The sequence below is a fragment of the Dermacentor andersoni genome, chromosome 5 (assembly GCF_023375885.2).
Source record: "Dermacentor andersoni chromosome 5, qqDerAnde1_hic_scaffold, whole genome shotgun sequence".
Classification (NCBI taxonomy): Eukaryota; Metazoa; Arthropoda; class Arachnida; order Ixodida; family Ixodidae; genus Dermacentor; species Dermacentor andersoni.
In genome coordinates this window covers 110,916,048-110,938,901 of record NC_092818.1, presented here as the reverse complement: position 1 = coordinate 110,938,901, position 22,854 = coordinate 110,916,048, and the positions used below count along the sequence as shown (strand labels likewise).

Below are 22,854 nucleotides of genomic sequence, written 5' to 3'. Positions count from 1 at the left end.
CGCTGTCTACCATGTTGTCAGCTGCTACAGTCATAACGATATATTTTAAGCCTTTCTCCTCCCCGTAACAATATTCCTGGATTAAAGAACAAAGAAACTCCAACCAAAATGTATTTTCATTTTAAAAACACGCTAAAAAGAGAACACAGTACTGTGGCAGAAAACTGCGAGCTTTTTTGACCCCCAGATAAGTCCTGACGACACCCGTTGTCTTGGAGAGAGAGAAAACAACCACTGGTGGCGGCTCCTTTTGGAATTCTGGCACATCCAAAAGACACTGCATAACATCAATCGTTTGTCAGGAACAGTGTCGTGCCTCACGCAATCTCAGCGCTGAAGAAGCAGCTGGTCAGGCTCCAACACATTGGCTTTTTAAGATTAAAATAAATTTTCGTTGGGAGTTTCTTTGTTCTTTAATTCAGTTTTTGCCAACCAGGCAGATATATGCCGAATGTTTACCTTTAAGGATATTTCCGAGACATCATGCCAGACTGAAACATAAATACGGGAAAACAAACTAGGAGGCTCATTGTGTTTTATACTGGTGCAATTCACACAAAAAAATGTCCTAGGAACAAGGGCTTCTTTTACTCTGCAATGCATGATATAGCTTTTTGGGAAAATGTTAAGTGGAATGCCAATATATTTTGTAGAACATTTTAGGGATGGTCATACAAAGACTGGTCCTAGCCTTCTCAGCTACAATACCGCAAGTGCGAAATGTGGCTTAAATTAATCAACTGAAAGCTAATGAGCTAATTGAGCATCGCGATTTACTATGTATGTAATGTCTGCTTCTTCAAATAGTGAACTGAAGAGGCAGTGCTGTTGTCATTTGCCACAGGTGATTTTCCTACATGAGGATTGCAGTGGACTCAAATGTAAGTGGTGCAGCAAATGCCTGCACTGGCAGTAAATAAAAAGATTTGCCAACAGTCAACACCTTTACGAGCAACCTGCAAGTTCTTGCAAATCACACTTGAGCTTACTACTTACCTTTGTGTCAAGATGGTTTCCAGGACCGGGAGAAGTAACTGAAAGCACTTCAAGCTCTCGTGCTGGCGCTGGCATCTTGCACTGACCAAAAAATGCTGCAAAGCACGACCTGTCGCTGGAAGGTCCGTGCTGATCTGTGCTGCTGCCAGTACAGCCACATTTGCTGCGAACATGGAGCAAGAGAGTGAATAATTTTAACTTGGATGCCCTTCCCACATACCTTGTAGCAAAAGAACAGCTACACAAAGAACACAAATGCAAATTTCCCCTGCGTCAGCATCATACTAATTTAATTTAACAAATCCCCTGGAGGATAGAGGCCTCTATAATGTGCTCTTCTTGAATTTCAATGCTTTATCTGTTTCCATCCTGCCTCCGAATTCCTTTACGTACCCTAATACTCACCGATGGACCTTAACCTGACAATCCTCCACAACTTTGCAGAATGAAAGGCAGCAATGCCCCTTAAATGAGTAAGCTCAAGCTCAATAACTCTAGCAATCCCCACACTGTAAAGTAGCTTCAGACTTGCTCTTCAACTAGACAGTGCCTTTGAGTGGATGCTGAAAGCACCAGATAAGAAAAATGCAGCTCAAAAGCTGTCTAGGTGCGTTACTGAACCAGAGCATCCACCCCAGTTTAGGGGAGTGAAACAAGTGTCAAGGGGCATTGTGCAGTCAAAGTGACTGCAGCTGGTAGTGCATGCATTGGCAATACAGTATTGTTGCAATAATTCAATTCCAACTAGTCTGATTTCTCGGTTGATTAGATCTGGACCGAAGATCCCCAAAGGTGTCAATACATTTCTATGGGCCAGAACTTTCATTATTTTGAACCTGAAATTGGCTCTCGCCAGATAATTTGAACTTTAGTGGAAGTATTCACATGCTTGTAAACTCCAATGACCACAACTGTGTCCACAATAGCTGCAACATCTGCTTCGGTGTTGCTAGGGGACAGCAAATGTATCAAAGACACTTCCTTTCTCACCAAAAATGCCAATTTTCGAATTACTTTCGGCACATTGTGTAGCAAGAACAGCTGCTAACAATTCATAATTAGTATTTAGCAGGGGTGTGCGAATATTCGAAAAAGTTCCATTATTATACAATAATAATAATAATAATAATAATAGAATAAGGATTATGTTCTTGATATTCATACTGAATTAGAAAAATAGGTATTTGAAAATGTTCGAATTTGCGATTGGATACAAATATTCGAATCAAATTGAATATAGCACTGGCTGCGCAGGATCAAACATGGTTCTTAGCATTTGTTTCTATTTAATCTAAGGATATTGGGGCAATTTCATGCTGAATTTTGTGATAATTTTGTGCTGCTAGCAAAATTTCACCTGTAAAGCATACTTAGCCACTAAATGTCTAAACTGAGTGGGAAAGCCAGCCTCTCAGTAGAGAGAAGCACGTGTTTCCGAAGGGCGAGGTTGCAACTTTTTTTTCCCCTTTCTTTCTTTCATTTTTTTTTTGTAGTACCACCCACAATTCTGAGCTTATTTCTTGACAGCAAGTGCGATGAGCGAAGACTGGCACAAGGTCAAATGCCTTTGAGTTTACGGGCATTTGATGCGGTATAATAAGGCACAGGGTGGTGAGGACAGCTAATGGTGTTACGATCGACTTACAGGGTTACCGACCAGCAAAATTTTCCCAAACCCGCTATAGCTGTGGGAGGGGCGATCTTCGGAGAAGCGACCTTGGAACCCTTCCAACCTGCTGCGACGACTCGCTTTGTAAAGACAACAATGCGCCTCATCAAAAGCCCCACGGCACCAGCATGTCTAGACATTGGCGGACTGAATATTGTTAGTCGATTTGCTGCCGCCCTCACGGTTTGCTTGGAGCAGCGGAACTCCTGGAAAAGGATGTTTTGCGGTGCTTTTCCACGGGCCCCAGAAGTCGTCACAGTCAATGGACAGATGCGGCGGCCACTGACGGCGGGGTCAGCTCTGGGATCAAGAGGCGCCTGCTCGGTGCAAGATCCCTGTCTGCGAGAACCCTCTCACCTCGGTGTGTTCAGTGAAACCTGTGCGGAAGTGAGTGTGTAAACCCTCCCTCTCAAAGGCGGGTCGGCTACGATGACTTTGGACGCTCCCATTGGTCGAAGGTTGAATGGCCGTTTTCCCTCAACTAGGTATCTAGGGAGGACAGTGTCTTCTTAAGCAGCCGTTTTGCGGCCGTTCAGTGTGCCTTCTCTTTCAGCCATGCTAGACTGATGAAGTGTAACATTCTCCACCCTTCATGTAGATAGTGTAAATAAATCCCAGATTCCTCGTTCTCGATGAGAACAAGTCCCTCCTTTCAACAACATCCTTAGCGTGGATGAGTCGGACGACGGCATGGGCCAGCTACCATCTATTTCATGCCCGACCCCAACCCTCACAGTGGGAATGACTAAATTTTCCAAGTTAACATGAGCCAGATACACGATGCTTTAGTATAATGGCTTGCTAGTCTAGTTTTTTTAACACTGACGATGCAATTGCAATGTTCCAACACAACAAATTAACTAAACTTGCTAATAAATGCACGTGCATATCATTATTTGATTCAATATTCAATGCATTATGGGGTTTGTGGGGGTCTCACCCATGCTCTTGGGACAAAGGAACGACAACACAGAAGTGCAAACAATCACAAGGGAACTTATTGCACTTTTCATACACTAATGCCTGCTAGCCGAACTGCTATCCCCAGAACATGGCGATGGGCATGCGAGAAATCGAGGAAGCCCGACTCAGCGCAATGGAATAGTGAGCCAAGTGAATATGTTCATCCCATGCTGGACACCACGCCTGGTCGTTTGTGTGTATGGTCATGCGAACAGCGGTATGTTTGAACGATCATGTTCATTCATTCTGGTGTCCTGCTCCTAGGCCTCACAAGACGGTCTTGCAGAAGCATGGATCGGTGCAAGCGCAGAATATCTGCACGGCTTCCCAACCCTGAGCCCAAGAGTCTAATTCTTTTTGCGCCCAAGTAACCCTGCCGTTAGGTGGCGTTAGCAACGCAACACTCGTACCATCTCTCGTACTACTCTGCAACCGCACCGACCACCACCGTAAAGCTACGCGGAAAAGCCAGATTACAAGAGACAGGAGCCACGTGGGGAAAACAAGACTGTTAGCTACCGTTCTCACTTTAAATTCTTGCTGGGGCAGGCCAGAAATAGGTGTTTTCTATGACAGATGATGAGTGTTCGACGCATTCACTGCGCTCTAAGTGCCACCAAGACTGGTGATGCCACTAGTGGAGTCACCAATTGTGGTCACCATTGGGGTACGGCGTGTGCGTGGTGACCAGCCAAGTACGAATTGCTTGGCATAGGCCAATTTCAGCATCGAAATAACAAAAACTTGGTCCCATAGAAATGTATAGGCGCCGGCTGGGACCTTCGGTCAGAATCGGCTTAACCAAAAAACTTAATTAATCGGAGTCAAATTAACGAAAATCTACCGTACTGCCAAATGAAGCAGCGGTATGTTTGGAAATATTTTTCTGTCTTTTCCTTTCATTCAACCTACTGGATACTTCAACCATTTCTATCGGTTCCATCAAGGAACAATTAGCGCAAGTCAACCACAATCACACTGATCTCATTCCACTGGATTTCTTGCCATAATGTTGCTCTAATAAACCATAGGTTAACTGTTCCACACATTAAATGAGGAGGTTTGCCATCTGGTCATCCTGCTAGTTACATTCAGTGGCTTGCGGGAGGCAAGGCACAAAATGGCAGGATAATCAAAAATAGAGTTCAGGCTGTGTGAGCCCCCATAGTGCCTACCTGTTCTTGTAGAGAATGATGACCGCACATGCAGCCATGCACAACAGACCAGCCAGTACGCCCAGCAAGATTCCTAGAGACGGGTCATTCGCTTCCTGGCCTGCAGCTATATCGAGATCATGAAGAAGACAAGACAAGGAATTCAGTGCGAGTTTCACATTTAACTACTCTGTGAGAAGGCAATACACAAATGCTCATATCTTTGTACAAAACAAACAAACAAACAAACAGGCTTGATGTACCAAAGCTACCCATAGGCTTTGAGAGATACCATAGTGGGGTCTACATATTATTGTCGGCCACATGAGGTTCTTTAAATAGCACCTAAAGTACAGCACACGAGTGTTTCTGCATTTCGTCCCCATCAGACGGCAGCTGCCATTACCGGGAATCGAACCCACAACCTCATGCTCAGCAGCACAATGCCATAGTCACTTAGCCGTTGCAGAGGGTGAGTGCAACGAGGTCAGTGTGGCTTGCGCACGGTCCTACTACGTGGAGCCGCACTTACTGGAGGCCTAAACCAACAAAGATTGTCCGAGGTCTCACAAGTGGCTTTTGCTAACTAAGAACAATATTGTGCTTTCATGCTGTCGTGGCCCTGTGGCTCGCTAAGCTCGAATCTGCGGCGGTCGGTACTCCTGCTAGATACGAGACCTGGGCAACAGCTATCCCAAGTACACTAAACAACAGATTCTGCTGCTACTGCTGACCTTGAAGGTGAGGAGAGATGGTACTGCGTGATGGCACACTGATGACAAACTTGATGACTTGAGTCAGGGGACCAAGGCCAGCTGCGGTCTCGGCTCGCATGCGCAACGAGTACACCTTGTTGATGGACAATCCATTCACTATAGATGTTAGGTGCGTTCCTGTAGAAAGTGAAATGCCAGGCATGGTCACTGCACTGTTTTAGTCTTGTTGCAGTGGCGATTCCATGAAGAAAACACTGCGTCATTAAAAGGGTGCTGAACCATCACTTGGGCTTAGCGAAAAAAAATACAATGGAGTCTGCGGATAGCATATGCTGCTGTGAACACACACCTCAGCCAAATTTCACAGTCGTGCCTGGCACGTGGAGCTCGCAAGTGGAGTGTGAAGTCACCTTTACCTCAAACACCCTCTTTTCAACAGAAGCCTACTCCTCACTCTTTTCAGGCTGCTATATTTTGTCCTATAGCAGATTCCCATATGTGGCTGCTATTGGCCAATAGCTGACATCAATTGTGAAGGGTGTCTGAATCAGCATGCTTCTTCCTGCTGTTGTTGTGTATATTTATTGAAGCAGTTTAATACACAGGCTGAAGTAAGCAAAAATTTCCGTTTCGAAGGTCAATAGAAACTATGTACTTCCGGAAGTATTACTATCAAACTATCGCCACCTATTGCCTGCTAATGCTTGGGTGCACCTGCCCATGTAGAAATTAAACATTGACTACAGCGCTTATCAGTGTCGTAGCCGCTGGGTCTAGTTAATTTCGGTCACAGTCGAACCTTGATATAACAAAGTTGTACATGCAGCGAAAAACTTTGTTAAATTGCAAATTTTGTTAATTTGAGGTTTTAAAGTTCTAGCATTAAAAACAACTTCAAGAACTCCTAGAGCATTTCTGGTGGACAGCCTCTTGTTAGTAAGCATTTTATCAACAAATTGCAAGAATGTTGGGTCATGAGAGCACAGTTATAAGCACCAGCACGTGCAGTGCAGATCGTGCCAAGGGCAATGCATCAATGTGGCTCACGGAGTTCGAGATTTGCGTGTGCTGCGTCACGCAGCACCATAAATGTTGGACGCCATAGCTGACCACATTTAGTGCCTGCAGCGGGTATCTACAAATGAAAAACAATAGTGTAAAAAGATATGGCTATTCTTCCTGAGAAGAGAAAAAAATAAAATAAAAATAAAAGTCACAGTTGTACCAGAAAGGCGGAGCACTGATGGCAACAGATAGCAAAGAGACAACTACACGAAGTAAGGTGCGTCGCTCTGCCGGTGCCATGCGCGCTTAGGCAAACACTAAAGATCTCATTCGATGACCACAAAGCTGCAGTCACAACACGAGCATGCGCTTCGGATTGTGTCTCGGAAACTTATGAGATTATGCGACCACCAACGATAGATGCGCGGGAACAACAAAATGGGCCTCAACGCACCAACCATTTCAGCTCGCCCTTTGCATTTTCTGTGGAGAGATTACTTCCAAGATATAGGGTGCGGCCCGTGCGCGCTAGAAGGAGATGGCAGATAGGCGTACATTCCCGCTCATCCCTCTCCGCTTGAACACGTTAATGCGCGTTGACTCCCTCCTCATCCCTCTTGCGCAGAAGGAATTGTCAGCTCTCGCGTTTTAGCTGGCGCGCGACCCACAGCTTCCTCAAGTTGTTTACCAACACGACGAATGGCACCGCAGTGTTTCCTGTATTACCGCGTCCCGTGCACGCGCTTTGACGGTGGTTTTGCAGCTCAAACTTTTCCTGTGGAAGAACGCTTGAAGTAACTTTTAACTTGGCCACCATTCTTTAGTTTTTTTTAAATTATTATTATTTAATAGCCATACAGGCTCCAAGTACATGCCTGAAACGGCCGAAAACTTCATTAAGTTGAAACTGGCTGGTAAAATTACTTTGTTAAATTGCAGAAAGAAAGAAATGAAACAGACAGTTCTCAATGCAGGGAAATTAAAATAGTTTGTTACATCAAGAATATTGTTAAATCGAGGTTTGATTTGCTGTAGTTTTCAAATAATTTTTTTTATTCAGCCCCTCAAAGTGTGCACATTGGATGCGGCTACTATCCGTCGGTCAAACTAGCACAGGACAAAGCCACAACGTAGCCCAGCCAGACTGGAGCACGAGCATGAGCACGCACATCAGCCCTGTCATGCACAAAGCAAACAATACGCATACACACTACAATTGCATGTTGCTGTGGTCTCCTAAGCAGTGTAGATACTGCAGCCACACCAGGGTGTCGCAACGAGCTCTATCGTTGAGCACACTGCGGCTCAATGAGGAGACTTGCTTTCATGTTTGGCAGGTTGTAGGCGTGAAAATCGAAAATAGTTGCGTCTATGTGAACATTCAAAATCAAACTTGAACTGCATGTCATGGTGACGTTCAGCAGGCAGAGCGTTGTGGGCCCGTCCTGCTCCACTGCAGCCTTCGCAGAACAAGGCATTGGAGAAGGAGTGGGAGCATTTTGAAGGGTACCACAGGCAATAACTCTGCTTCTGCTGAACGTGTTGAAGTACTCTTTGCTGCAAAGCATTTCTGACATAGTCTTGTTTAACTTCAAGTGCATCTCTAGAGTTTAATAAGAACTGCTTCAAGGCCCCTTTAATAAAGAATTGAAGCAACCATAAATTTAAGGGCAAAGGACTGGGACTGGTGTCAATGCCGGGGTCTTCCTATGGCCAGTAACAATGTACGCTGGACTGAAATATCTCGCGTGATGCATTCCTTATTTTGAATGCTACAGGTGTGCTTGCGGAGGACCTATCAATGCCACTTACATGCATCCTACTGCATTTCTTCCCATGCAAAAAACTTCCAATAGTATAGATTGCATATAATTATAGAAACGACTTCACAATGCTGACCTGGTTCTTTCTTCGTTTTCCACTTGTCAACCTGTGTTATGTCAACTACACTGGCATTGTAGAAGATGTGGTAGGCCTGAATCACACCATTGGGGAACTCGGGAGCCAGCCAGTTTAGTCGGATGGAGCCAAGGTCAACAGGCGCCCAAGTGATGTCCCGGGGCACAGTAGGTTCTAGTGAGCCAAAATGGTAAAGAAAAATAATGTATGGTGTGCAAAAAAACAATTTATGAGTGTCACAAGACAACAATAATTATCATCATCATTATCATGATGATGATGATGATGAGCCAATTCTAAATTTACTGAGAGACAATGTTCTCTTCCAGCAGTTTCCAGCAGCTTCCAGCAGCTTCCAGCAACCTCAGCTCTGCACCAGCAGACTACATGCCCCACTTGCTGATTTCTTAGGGGGTAGGGCAGGGTAGACTCCCCCCAAAAATTGAATTTGCAATTAGGGCACCAAAAAATTGACATAGTGAGGAACAAACCTGCGGAAGCGCGACCTCAAGCGCCCGCTCAAGGCGGTTCAAATGTCGTGCCAAAGTGTGCTGCACGCCCTGGCGTTTAAAAATGGCGGGTGGAGTTCGGAGGCCGGTTTCTTTATCGTTGCTGTTCGCGGTTTTCTTCGTTATGGCATGGTCTTTTTTTTTTTTGCTTGTGTGTTTGTGGCAAGTAAATTATTTGTACTGAAAGAACATATATTTATTAAACGAAAATGAGACATCTACCCAATCGTAGCAATTGCCACAAAGGAAACCCATACGGGTTCCTCGAAAGAAAAGCCTCGCAGTTGAAAAAAAATTCGTCCTGGTCCGGGACTCGAACCCAGGACCACTGCCTTTCCAGGGCAGCCGCTCTAACATCTGAGCTAGCCAAGTGGCTAGCAGATGGCAGGACGAAGTGGAATTTGTCAACAACTCGAAGAAAAGGCAAGAGCTTGATGTAATAGTCCTTTGTTCAGTGCAAACAGTGATATTATTTTTCTGGGGTACAAACTCCAAAGAGGATATGATATATCTTTAGTTCAGATATAACCTATGGGTATTTAGAATAACACTGTGTAATATCATCAAGTTTCTCTGCATTGCTGCAGAGAAAAGGTACATTAAATAATTAAACACACCTGAAAATTTGGGAGTGGGCCACAGGAAAGGCAAGTTATCTAGACACAAACAAAGTCTCTCATGTTGTACCCAAGAGCATCTTTTGTAAGCGTGTGAAATTTGATGCGAATGTCTGCAGCCATTTCTAAAATAGTATGTTAAAACAAACATGTACCATTTACCTTACCATACCTCCTTAATGTCATTACATAATTCAATGCTTCCCTTGGCACCCACTCCATTACCCCAGTAGTTCACTGGTTATCAGTCCTGCAAGATACATGACCTGCCAAACTCCTCTTCTTGATGGTTTTTAATCTTAATCTGTTCTCTCTTCTTAAAGTGTTTTGCTAATCTCAACCAGAATATCAGTTATACCTGTGCTTTCTCCAATCCATACGGTCACCTCCCTATCCTTTTATGTATGCTAAATTGTGCAGTCACGTACCCTTTATAGTTTCTTTGTTACCCTGTAAGTTTTAGCCCACTTAACTCAAGTTGATTGTGCACTTTTCTGCTACAAAAAGTCCTGCAAAAACCATCTGAGGATGCCAGTCAATGTTATTGCAATTAGCATTAAAGCAATGCAGCAACGCGCCATGTTGCCACCACCAAAATGCACCAACGCATAGGCACCGAGCACGAGATGAGTTTGGACTGGTGGCATTTTCATGTGGCAGCGCTGCGAATGTACTGGCATGTGACTGCCGGTCTGGGCGTAGCAGGTGCTGCCGCCAGCTATGTTGACTTTATATGTTCTGTTGTCTTTTTCTGTTTTGCATTGCCGAAATACCACGTGAAGCCAAATCTGATCAAACATGTTGCGTTTTTAGGCGCACGAACAGTTACTGAAACATGATTGAAGCTGGTTAGGCCATTCACTGCAATCGTTTTTTTCATTAAGGCCCCACCAGGTGAAACGGCGGGAAGACTAGATACGCGTGGTCTGTAGGCAACAGTACAGCCGACCTCAGAAGTTTTCGGAGCACAGAGTCTGACATCTATGTCAAGAATATAACGATTCTACAGAGAAGTACCAGCTCTACCGTTCGGTTTGAGGACTTGTGCCCAGGTTGTGATGAAATTTAGATTTTACTCTGATTTCGTGTTCTGAAAACTTTTGAGAGAGGGAGTACGTGTAGTGCTCAGCAACTGAAATGTGATACTCGAAGCGCATAATCGCCGGCACTTTTTCCACCGACTGTAAGCACTGGGGACACTGAGGTGGTGCATCGTGGCATACAGTGAAAGCGAGAACCATTGTGATGCACAGTGACTGCATTTTGTCTCATGGCGATCACCTAGCGATCACCTGTCGTGGGAAAAAAAAAAAAACGCCCCGCAACAGCCACGCGCTCTGGGTATCACGTTTGAATCGCTGAGCACTGTGAATTCCAACGCTACATTGTTATGATCTAGTTGTTCTAACATTAGTAAAGGAGCCATTCATATGCAAGAGCTTCATCTCCCCTGTGAATTGCCTGTCTTTGCCTCCGCAGATGTAATGGCTCTGGAGCTTGGACACCGAAGACAAGCACACAGATTTGCAGTCATCATTTCACCATCTTATCAGTGTCTTCCTTTTCGGGTATATTTTCCTTCCTCGTGCTTCCCAATGCTGATAGTTGCATTGGGAAGGCAAACACAAACGCACCGGAGTGTTCGCACTCGCCACCACCGAGGGCTTTCATCAAGCTAAGCTGCGTGAAATGGACCACGACTAAAGATTGGGGTAGTTTCTAAAGCATTAAGAATGGCAAAGCATTGCAAGGATAAAAATTAGAACGGACAGAGAATGGAGCTTACCTACACATTTGCGATCGGCAAAGTAGCTCAAGAAACAAATAAAGGGAGACGTATGTCTCCTGTATTTGTCCATAATTTTTGTGCTCTTGCCCTATTCACAGGATTAAATACACGACAATCTTAACAAGCAAAGCAAAATAACATCTGAAATATAACTGCTGGAGTTCCACGTCTTAGCTTGCCGCGGTGAGCTCTCCGTTTATGGGGCGCACTTATACTTCAATTTGCACTAGTTTTCAATTTATTATATTACTTGATGCCGCGAATGAGTCCTACCTCTTAAAAGTGGCAACCCGTCTAAAAAGCAGACACATGAAAATGTGTGTTACGGTATGTTAGGCTTTAAAATCCGCAGTGCGAGATCACTGGAAACACCGTGACCGCCTTCGTCCCGTTGTCTGCTTCACATGCCAGTGCTCTGACTTCTGCCGTTCGCAGCGCTGTTCGCCAGCCCATTGATGGTACCTCATGATGGCCGCCCAGTGCCTATGAGGCCTATACTGCAACCAGGCTCCTCTTTCGTGCTTTGTGCGTGGTACGCCAGGGCCTGCGAATGCTGAGAATTGTTCCCTAGCTTGCCATACACACAGTAGCACAGGTGCAGCCTGCTAAAGTGTCAGGTTGTTGTCGATGAGGAACCCTTGTGACGTGGGTCAATTCCGCTCAGCATCGGAGAAATTTAAGGGAATTCTTTGTCATCATAGAGTGACAATTTCCCAGTGGCACATACCTAGTTACCCAAGTTAGCATCAAAGATGTTTATTGGAGAGCGGCACACACCTACTGGCACACGCCTAACGATCCAGTGCTCCATTTCGATGTCAAAGAGTTTAACTGAACTGCAGTACCTACCTAATCCTGCAACTACAGTTACCCATGACTGCATGAAAGAGGTTCATTGAAGAGCGGGACATATGTACACATTGCCAGATATTCAGAGACACAAGTTGATCGAACAGTCGGTTTTGAACCCTGTTCCCTAGCACAGCAGCCCAATGCGCAACCCATTCAACCATGGCCTACCCAGTGACCCAGGTAGGCAAAAAAACGGACAGACGAATGGACGGACCAACAGACAGACAGACAGACAGACAGACAGACAGACAGACAGACAGACAGACAGACAGACAGACAGACAGACAGACAGACAGACAGAGACACACACACACACACGTACACATACACACGGATAGCTAGCCCCCAGAAAGTGTGTGAAGTACCCTAAGAATGCTAACACATTAAAAAAAATCTGCACACTATCAACACTATTTCCAACAAAATCTCTCAGTGTGAAACCAAGAGCTGGCACTGGCATCTGTTTTGCACACAAGCGTATCACATCTGTGACCAATGCTGAGTGATCGAGCAAGGGTGTGAGATACAGGGATGACCGCTTACTGTCTTCGCTTGTCCTGCATTCAATGAGCTGACTGAAGTGGCCAGGACGGTTGTCAGACTCGTGGGATCTTACAGCAAAGCCATACAGCGTGTATGGCAGCAGGTCCTTCACAACCACCTCCGGTGTCGTGCTTGTGTCACCACAAGGAGGGAAAGGGAACAAAGGAGAGATAAAGAAAAGATGTTACTGCATTCATTGATGCAACAATGAAGTGCCACAAATGTGATGTCCCCACAAGCGAAGGTGCATTGTAGAGTCAAGTGACTCTGTTCATTTGGAAATGCACGGTAGCTGCCCCTTAAAGGGCCCCTCACCAGGCCCCACAGCAAATTTTGGTTAAATGCTGGAAGTTGTTACGTGCCCTCTAAGGAATGTTTAACTACAAGAATTTTTCAAATTGCTTCATTAATAGCCGAGACAGAAATATTTCAGTGCCAGAAACCCATAACTTCAGAAGGCGAGCGCCACTGCCAAGAGAGACATTCTCTCCACTTGCGCCGTCTAGCCTCCGCAAGCGAAATTCCTTCCCTGCGTTCTCTCATACCAGACTTCGAGGATCGTGTGATGCATACGTCACGAACCGCCATAATTCTTTTTTCCCTCGCGCACGAGCTGTTTGTCTAGTTTCACACAGTGCACGATTGTGCACGCTGTGCACGAAAACATCTGACTAGCAGTATAAGTCAATGCTACATGAACACTGAGACAGACACAAGCGGATCACAGAGCATGATCGCGCACTGCAACACGGTAGAAAAGCAGACGAAATGGAAGTACATCTCTCTTGCTGCGGTGCTGTGAAGTAGAACAAATATACCCAGACATTCGCCTTGTGTGTTTTATTATTTCTATAAACCTTAATTCGTCAATCGATGCAACAAATTACACAAATAACAGATGTTGCCTTGAATAATTCTCGAAGTCACCACTCACTAAGAGCGACATATACATATATGTCATCCCTCCAGTTTGGAGTGCTGCGCCTGCGAGAAGGCCAAACGGCATTTGGTTTGAAATGTCGGCGCTTTCTGCGGCACGTAGCGATGTAATACTAAACAGACACGATCGTTAACATGCATTGTATGCATGGCGCTTGTCAGCTTAAAATGGCCAGACTTGGTGAAGGGCCATTAAAAGCTAACTTTCTTAGGATGAATTCTCAAGTAAGCTCACTGGTTTAAGGACTTCCATTTAGTTTCTTACAGGCTTATATACAGATATCTGCATGATGAGCCATACCAGCCACTTTTCTGAATAATTCAAATAGCTGCATTTATACATGGTTTATTACTTAGTTATTCAGCAACTTATGCAGCAGCACCTACTACAAATGCTTGCATTATTTCATATCATGAGAAGCCAACAAACAAAAGCATCCCACGCGTAATGCAAAGACGTGGGATCGTTCCCTACCTGCGGCAAGTTGTTTTTTCATCTACTTTCATAACCATTAATTTATAATTTCTTTATTTCAATCAGTAGGTACAAGTAATTTCCCATATGTTGTCCTTGACGTCTTTGTCTGTTGGCTTCGCACGGTATGATTAATAAAAATCGGGCCGCTCAGTTAACTCCCTTTCTTCTCATTCATTGCATTATTTCATGGAACATTTAAAAGAAATACAATATCAATCCAGAATTGTAGTGGGCTGCTCTTCCAAAAGTCTCGCTACATTTCTTCAGTGGAAAAATTTTGTTCATTAGCGAAGAAAAGGCCGAACTTCTGCTTTTGAATTCTGCGTCTTAACTGTAAACCCAATGGTGTCACTGCGATGTCCCAGATGAGCTGGAAGTGATGATAATCCTTTTAACGCAATGAACTGCCATGATTTAGTTTTAACAAAACCTTGTCATCTCATTGCCTGCAGGGAGGTTGCCTACATTTATGAAAGGTCTTGATACTTTAATGAAGCTCGCCATATTTACATTGCTGACATACTGCTTCTTGTTATGGAGTTATGTTTACAATATGTTTACCTTATTTACTTCTTTTTAACACGCACTATCTTTCTACCTAAAAAGCAGTCTAAAAAAAACATACCTGCTGCAATTGAATTTTAAACTAAGTCAGCACTAGCCAGCCGCTATCATGACCATTTCTCACGCAGACTGCTTTTTGCAAGCAAGAACACATCAGCATAAGTAAACCAAACTTCAAGGAACTAAAGCTTACTACAGTCAAACCTCAATATAACGAACATGGGTAAAACGAATTATGGATCAAAAAGTAAATTGAAACATTTTCTTGCTCACATTAGCGAGTAACAAATAGATGTTTATAACTAAAATGAGATATAACAAAGGTATTAGCATGCTGGGTGCGCCTTGTTATAACTAGGTTCGACTGTATAAGCAAACAGTAAAATAAGGCTGCACTACATACATCATAGCACACCCATTAGGTCTGAACTGAAAAGAGTGCTCTTTGCGTATTTAAATGAAACACTGTGCGAATAAATGTAGAACTAAACTCTTGGTAACCAACAACTGATGTTCTCTGTTAACACTTACTTTATATCAAAACTCAATCAAATTCAACATGATGGCACCTCTAGCTTACCTTCGAACATAATGCACCACAGAAGAGTTCATGTGGTTTTTGGGATGAACGGCACTGTAGCGAACGGTGTAGTAGGTGATGTTGTGAATGGAGTTAGGCGGCTTCCAGGACAGGTGAATAGAACGTGGTGATGTTGGCTCTGCTTCCAAGCCACCAGGTGGGTCTGTGTGAGAAAAGGAGGACCCCATTACCGTTACCATTGTCACAGAGCTTTGTACAGGATGGCTCAGTGAAAGCGTGGAAAAGCTACATAATAAAATCCACATGTAGAACCAATATCATATGCTCATAATTATTACCAGTGAGCCAAAAGCCAAACATAAGGACTGTGGGGATGCGTGACTCTCGCGCGTCCCCTGATGTTTTTCCCGCATAGCGCGTCTCCTGCAGGGCGGCTTCGCCCGCCGCGTGGCCTGGCGCTCGGAGTGGTTGAAGCGCAGTGCGAGAGATGGCGCTAGTGTTGCGCTGCTAACGCCGCCGACAGGCGAGGTGACTTGGGCGCCGAAAGGAAGGCGCTTGCTCTTTGGGGTTCGGGAAGCGAGCGGGAGCGGACGTGCCGCCCGCGCGTGCGCAGACCATGCTTCTGCGAGACCATCTCGCGTGGCCGCCTTCGAACGTGCCACCATTCGCGTGACTGTACACGCGAACGACCAGGCGTTGGGATCCAGCATGGGGCGAATATATTCGCTCGCAATGCGGTCGCGGTAAGTCGGACTTCTAGATTTGTCGCGCGCCCATCGGCATGTTTTGGGGATAGCAACTCGGCTAGCAGGCATTGATCTATGAAAGGTGCAATAAATGCCCTTGTGACTGTTTGCACTACTGTGCTGTCGTTCCTTTGTCCCAAGAGTACGGAGGAGAACCCCATATCTCCCACAGGACAGACTAAAAAAGCAAGCATTATCGTTTGCTTGTGTGTCGCAACTTCCTATTTTTTCACACTCAATGAACAATATATTCTTGTTACAGTAGTGTTGCTTACAATTGACCTCTTTCCAGTACATGAGATATTACCATAAAAACCTGCATATATATGAGGTTTTTTTCTTATTATTAGCATCCCAAATTTTTGCCTAGTACTATATGTGGATCCGAACGAAAATTTCAGTCAGAAATCTGGGCTAGAAGTTTTGGTTTCATTATTGCTGCGTGGCTATGGCTTGACTTCATTATTGCTGCGCTGCTACAGCTTGGCTTCCTTACTGCTGTGTGGCTACGGCTTGGTTTCGTTATTGCTGTGTGACTATGGCATCGTTTCTTTATTGTTGAATGCGCACCTTGGCAGCACACGTGCAAACCACGTTTCACGAAGTGCATCTTTTTTATTCTGCGTTGAAGTACCAAGATGTCTGGACCACAAAAACAGTACTCGGTTGCTTTCAAGAGAAAGGTGATTTTAGCCACATAGGACATCGGCAACAGTCCAGCCATGAGGCAGTTTGGCGTCAACAAGGGAAGCATTCGCAGATGGTGTTGACAGAAGGAAGCCCTTTTCGCATGCAGCGGAACACGAAGAAGCTTTCGCGGCCTGAAGAGTTGGACATTCCCAGAAATCGAACTCGCCCTGACGGAGTTCGTACGCCAACAGCAAGCCGCGCATCTATAGCTGCAAGCTTGGGGCTTACGCAGGCAAAAGCTAAGAGGCTTGCAAGAGAAAAAGGGCTGCCGAGCTCCACCTTCAAAGCGAGCAAGCACTGAATTTATCGCTAGATGTGCTGTGCTGGTTTTTCCTTACGTCGCCAAACTTCGATTTTGCAAAAGCTGCTTGAATCGTTCAAAGAGCTGCTTGTGGCTTTCGAGTGCCACATTATTTCGCCGTGCAAGTCCAAGAACTTCCAGCTGGGGAAAATTGGCAATGCTGACCAAACGCCAATTTATCTGGACATGCCATTGCCCCTCACCGTGCACGAAAAGGGCTCTAAACAAGTTTATGTCCGGTCCAATGGCAATGAGAAAACGTGAGTTACCGTCATGTTGTCATGCACAGCAGACAGACGCAAGCTTCCGCCCTATGTCGTCTTCAAGCGCAAGACAGTGCCTAAAGGTGAGGAGCTGCCAAAAAATGTGGTCGTGAGATGCCCTGAGAAAGGCTGGATGAACGAGAACCTTGTGCTCGACTGGATAAAGTCTGTCTGGTGTAGGCGGCCCGGCACACTCTTGTTCCCGTCTATCCTCGTGCTGGACGCATTTTGTTGCACAGAGGATGAGTACCTCTGGGAAGATATGTTCGACAAAGAACTATCCAAAGAGAGCGCAGCTGAGGAAGACAGGGATTGAAGTGCGGAGTGCAATTTAAATAAATGTTTTCCTCGAGTTTTCCTAACTCGTATTATATGCGGATAAAACTTTTTTTTTTTCCATTTCGCGTCCCAAAGCTTTCACCTCGTACTATATGCGGGTTCGTATTATACACAGGTTTCTACGGTAAGACAAAATTTAATGTGGGATGTGCTGGTAGCATTCATACCAATATTTAAAGATCGCTGCTTACAACTGACATCCTTTGCTAATGCCTGAGATCTCATAAAAAAATTCCATAGCATAGCTTTATTAGTAGAAAAATCCCCCTTTTTAGTTGTTTAGGTCTATAGAAGTATAGTAGACTTCTGTTAATTCGACTGGTTAAATCAATCCTGACCGAAGGTCCTGGTTGGCTCCCATACATTTCTATGGGACAAAACTGTCGTTATTTCAGTCCTGAAATTGGCCTTCGCCAGATAATTCAAACTTGGCTGGTCATCACGCAAACACCCAACTACAATGGTTATCACAGCGATGACTCCAATAAAGGCAGCATTCTTTTTAATGGTTCTTAGGGTACAGCAAATTCGTCGAACACACATTATCTCCTGTCAAAAACAGCTATTTTCAGCCGGGCTCAGGAAGATTTTCAAGCAAAAAATGGTAGCTCACAATGAATTATTACAGTATTCACCCGATTCTAACACAGCCGTTCTTTCCCAAAAACATTTGCCCAAATATTGCTAGGGCCGGTGCAATCAGATGTGAAACCAAAATTGCATTAACAGCCTTCAAAACAGCCTTCAGTCAGAGCCAGCCTAGCCAGCGACATCACAAGATGGCGACAGAACAAGTTCTCGTGCAGCATGACGAATACGATGATGCGCCACTTTCAGTCTGATTATGAAAGCAAATTCAAATGAGAAGTTATTTTACAAGTTCATCTAGTGGCAACAAGTCACATCACCTATTTTTGACATTCCAGAGCATTGCATGCGTTGCAGGATGAACAAGCGAAGTGGTTAGTCTAGCCGTGGTCCACCTGGCCAGTTTGCAGTTGTTGCGGCGTCGCTTAATAAATGTAGAATATCAAGTGCACTATCAACTGCATAGAGGATGGCATGTAGTTCTTCACACACAATGATACAGTGCTGTACGAGAGTGTTGACGATGGACATTAAGTAAATAAATTTTGATTTTGCGAAGGTAAAGCTTGCCAGTTTAGTCTTTTTCTTATCGACAAAATTGGAGGCACGCTACATTTTGATTGCCAAAAAATCATGTGCACGTTCAATTTCTACTTTGTTTAGGAGCTCTAATGTCATTTTTACATTAGTTTTCTACTTTGAACCCATAAAAAATGAGTGCGCGTTCAATTCACGGACGTGTTAGAATCGAGGCAAATGCTGCCAAGTGAATCAGTTGGTGTATTTTAGTGTTTTTTGTCTCTTCTTTAATTCGGCCTGTCAAATAGTTTGGCCAATTTCAACGGCGCTGTCAGGGTCAAATTAGCAAAAGTCGACTGTAGCGTTATTCTAGTGTTAATTTGCCAATACTGATACATCAAGTACATCTTTCTTTTGTCCTTCTCAATGCAGAGGCAGGACTACTTGAAACCTTGTTTGAACGAAACATATATGAACAGTCTCCTAGAGATAAAATGGTAATGGCATATAGATAAGCCATTAATTGATGCCATTTGCATGTTTATCAGCACTGGTGTCTTTCCAAATGACATTTGGTGCAATGCACTACTGAGATGCTGCAAAGATGACACGGGCAGAGAGACGGAAACTGAACGTGATCAAAGTCACGGCAAAGATAAGGATAGAGTACTCACCGACATCACCCTCTACTGTGAGGTTTTCAGGATGGGTCAGGATTGTCTGCACAGTTTCTTGGCCATCCACAAGATGGCCGAAGCAAGACACGTGCACCTCGTACCAGGTCTGAGGTTCTGAAATAGATTAAGCAAAAGTGTGGGTTGCTTTCCACCATGTTCTTAACGTGTACATAAAAAATCATGAACAGGAATGTTCCTAAAGCCAGGAAAGTTATCTCAGCATTGGTGAAGACAGACACCTGCCAACCTTAAGAACTATACCACAGCCGACGACACAAAAATACAAATGTTTGGTAGGAAATGCTACAATAAATTTGTTGCTCATGATGTTGATTGTTCATTAAAAAATCATGAACTTTGCTTGCAGACGTACTGTGAACAAGCGCTCCGCTCTATAGTTGCCACTATAGAATTATCTGCGCAATGACAAGCCCAAATAAAGTAAAGCCGCATTAACTTGAACTCTGATATCTGAAAATGTCGGTTAAATCGTAATTTCTTGCTGGCACAGTGTCAACTATGTGTTTTTCACCCGTCACCTCCAAAAGTTATTGCGTCGGACTCTGGATACGGTAGACTTCGGTTAATTCGACTACAATTATTCCAGTTTTTCAGCTAGTTAGACCCCCACCGAATTGGGCTGGGAATTGCCTGTGCAGCACAATCGTGCCCGAAACCAAAACCCCCTTTGCGATGTTTGTATGCTTTACCGATTAACACAGATGCGGGAATGCAGACTTTAAGAACAGTGCGGCGAAGCTGACTTTAGGAAACCAGCTGCCAATATTAGACCCTCGCCCATTTTTCTTGCTAAACGATCAGGTGTGTGTTAGTTTTCTACTATGTTTAGGAACTTTAATGTCATTTTTACATTAGTTTTCTGCTTCGAACGCATAGAAATTCGGCACGTGTTTGATTCGGGGGGTGTGGAATAGGATAAATACTGCCAACTGAATCAGCGGTGTGTTCTGCCGGTTTTTCTGGATCTTGTTTAATTTGACCTGCTAGAAGAGTCTATCAATTTCGTCGAACCAGTCAGGGTCGAATTAACAGAAGTCGACTGTATCTCAAAATCTCAACTGCGAAAATGCCAGGAAAATGGCACTACCCAAAGGTTTCCACACTTGGTGAGCAGCAATGACACCACCAAAAAGTAAAAACGGAACTCTGTCGCCATGCCAGTGTCCGATTAATGGCATCAACGAACCTTGGCCTTGTTATTGCACCTAGTTGTGCCTGGTCGCAGAATCTTTTGCAAACGTCAGTTCCAGTAAAGCGCGCCTCCTCGCTCTGCCCCATACCTACCGAGGTCATGCCAAAAAGAACAACCGGCACCCAACCGCTGTTATTTTGCTCAATTGATGAGGGCAGGAAATGACGCCCAACTTCTGCCAAACTTCACAGTGCATCTTGAATTGTTTGTGCTGTTTAGTCTTCTTACCTTTCTCCCCGCCGTAAGCGGGTTGCTTAGGCAAAGGGGCAGCGTCACTTGCACTTGCTTTTCACCCTGCGGTGGCGAGCAAGGCATAGCTTAAGCAGATGCCATGCTCCCACTTACTCCTTTCCCCTTCTGCCTATCATCTTGCTCGGCTGGTTCGGCTCGCAGGAGCACCACGATCAGCTGTTGCCGCAATGAATGTGCACAAGTGCACGGCGAGCAAGGGCTTTTTTTTTTGGCAAACTCAATACATTCTCTTCAGTGCACCTGAACTGTAAGCCAACATGCTGCCGGCCAGCCAATCTAGTGCATGATGCAGCAGATGCAGTCTGATCTAGCAGCTACAGTGTGAGATAAGACATGTTCTATTCCCAGGCCGATGGTGTCAAAGCGCACACAATTTTGCCGGTCACGTTGGCTACTGTGATCCCCCTGCGCCGCGTGCATAGAGTTTCAGTGAGATTGTGGCTTGATGAGGACTTTTGCTTAATGATCACATAAACGGTAAATGATGGCGACGCGTAAACAGCCCATCAATTAGTGGGAAGCTGCTAAAAGTGTGACAGCATTCTTCCACAGTTGAGCTTCGGTTATTTAAGTGAACCTTTCTGGAATGCATTATGCTGCAGAAATAAGCAGCGTCAACTTTTTGAATGTCTGAAACTGGTTATAAGCTTCTCAAATGAATGGCTTCGTCTTGAATAAGGCTCAATTATCTGGCTTAGTGCCAGATATCATTGTTGCCTGTAGGTGTTGACATGTCCAGCGCCGATGCAGTTCAAAGTGATCGGCCGAGAATATTACGGGCATCACTTTGGAAAAGCTCCACATGGTTTATGCCTAGCCAGTGCGCTATCTTCATGATTTGACTTACCTAGAAACTTTCCCACTTTTTAATGCTTTGAGTTATTGAGGCTTTACTGCATTTGTAAAGTTTACAAAATATTCATGTAATTTTGTTTGCTGCTATATGCTGTTTCTGAAGAATTGGTGGCAGTACTATGACTAAATTTGAATATTCGAGAGGGTTCAAGAAATCGGGCTCCAAAAAAATTGGTTGGCGACTGTATTTGTAATCTTTCACATTCGCTTCTGCCCAAAACAGGATGCAAATAAAAATGTTCAATATTACTGATGTTATTTTGATAATCGTAAACAAGCTACGAAAATTGGGCACCTTATCATAAAATCTAGGGCTGCGCAAATATTTGAAAATTTCAAATACCATCAAATATATTTTTTGTTACTGGTATTCGATTCGAAAATTATGCATTAAACAATTTTTGAATATTAAGTGGGATACATGACGCACGACTTCCGAGTTTGGATTTGTAGCAAAGATTCCACAGATTATGGGTGTTCTGTGGTGGGCATTACCACAATGCCTCCAAACATTGCGGTAAGCTAAAAGGCACTATTCTAAACGAGTGTGAGTGTATTACACGTGCTTACTTGGAGTTATTATCAAAACATTTTTTTGCGTACAATCAAAAATGTGCTCTCTCTCCTCGTCCTTTAGTAAAATTTAGTATACCTCACATTATGGTTGCACTATATTCTTGCAAATGCTGTACTCCGAAAAACAGAGAGTCGGTCAGGTGTCTCACACTGAAGGAAAACAGCAGAAGAGGCACACAACATAGGAAAAGGAAAACAACGTTCTTTCAGTTCTTTTCTAAGTAACAGTCATAGCAAACAGTATAGGACCACTTCGTTTCGGTTGGCTGTGAGCTCAGCTTTTGCCTTGCTCATTCATTACTTTTGTAGCGCCGCCACCAATCCTGAGCTTACTGCTTGACAGCAAACGTGATTGCATGACGGCTGGCACAGGGTCAAATACCTCTGAACTTAAGGGGCATCTGATGCTGTACGATAAGGCACAGGCTGGCAAGAACAGACAGCTAGTAGGAATTTTCCAAGTTAATGTAACGATTTACTGGTCTACATTTTTACTGGTGACTACAATGTAATTGCCATGTTCCAACATGTTAAAAAAATGCAAAATAATCACTGCATGTGCATATTATTTTTCAATATTCTATTCCACATTGGAAGTCGA

The 22,854-nt window shown here is 44.3% G+C and overlaps 1 protein-coding gene across 4 annotated transcripts in view; it reads right to left on the bottom strand.

The window, feature by feature from the left end:
• The window catches only part of LOC126532041 (protogenin-like), a 276,850-nt gene that overhangs the window by 8,590 nt on the left and 245,406 nt on the right, over positions 1-22,854 (bottom strand). For all 4 annotated transcript variants that reach the window (XM_055070924.1, XM_055070926.1, XM_055070925.1 and 1 more), the window contains exons 15-21: positions 19,355-19,471; positions 15,274-15,436; positions 12,713-12,843; positions 8,403-8,576; positions 5,517-5,675; positions 4,804-4,909; positions 997-1,159 (exon numbers count right to left, since the gene is read on the bottom strand). In XM_055070924.1, coding sequence (XP_054926899.1) covers positions 997-1,159; positions 4,804-4,909; positions 5,517-5,675; positions 8,403-8,576; positions 12,713-12,843; positions 15,274-15,436; positions 19,355-19,471 — 1,013 coding nt within the window. The remainder of the gene's footprint in view (positions 1-996; positions 1,160-4,803; positions 4,910-5,516; positions 5,676-8,402; positions 8,577-12,712; positions 12,844-15,273; positions 15,437-19,354; positions 19,472-22,854) is intronic.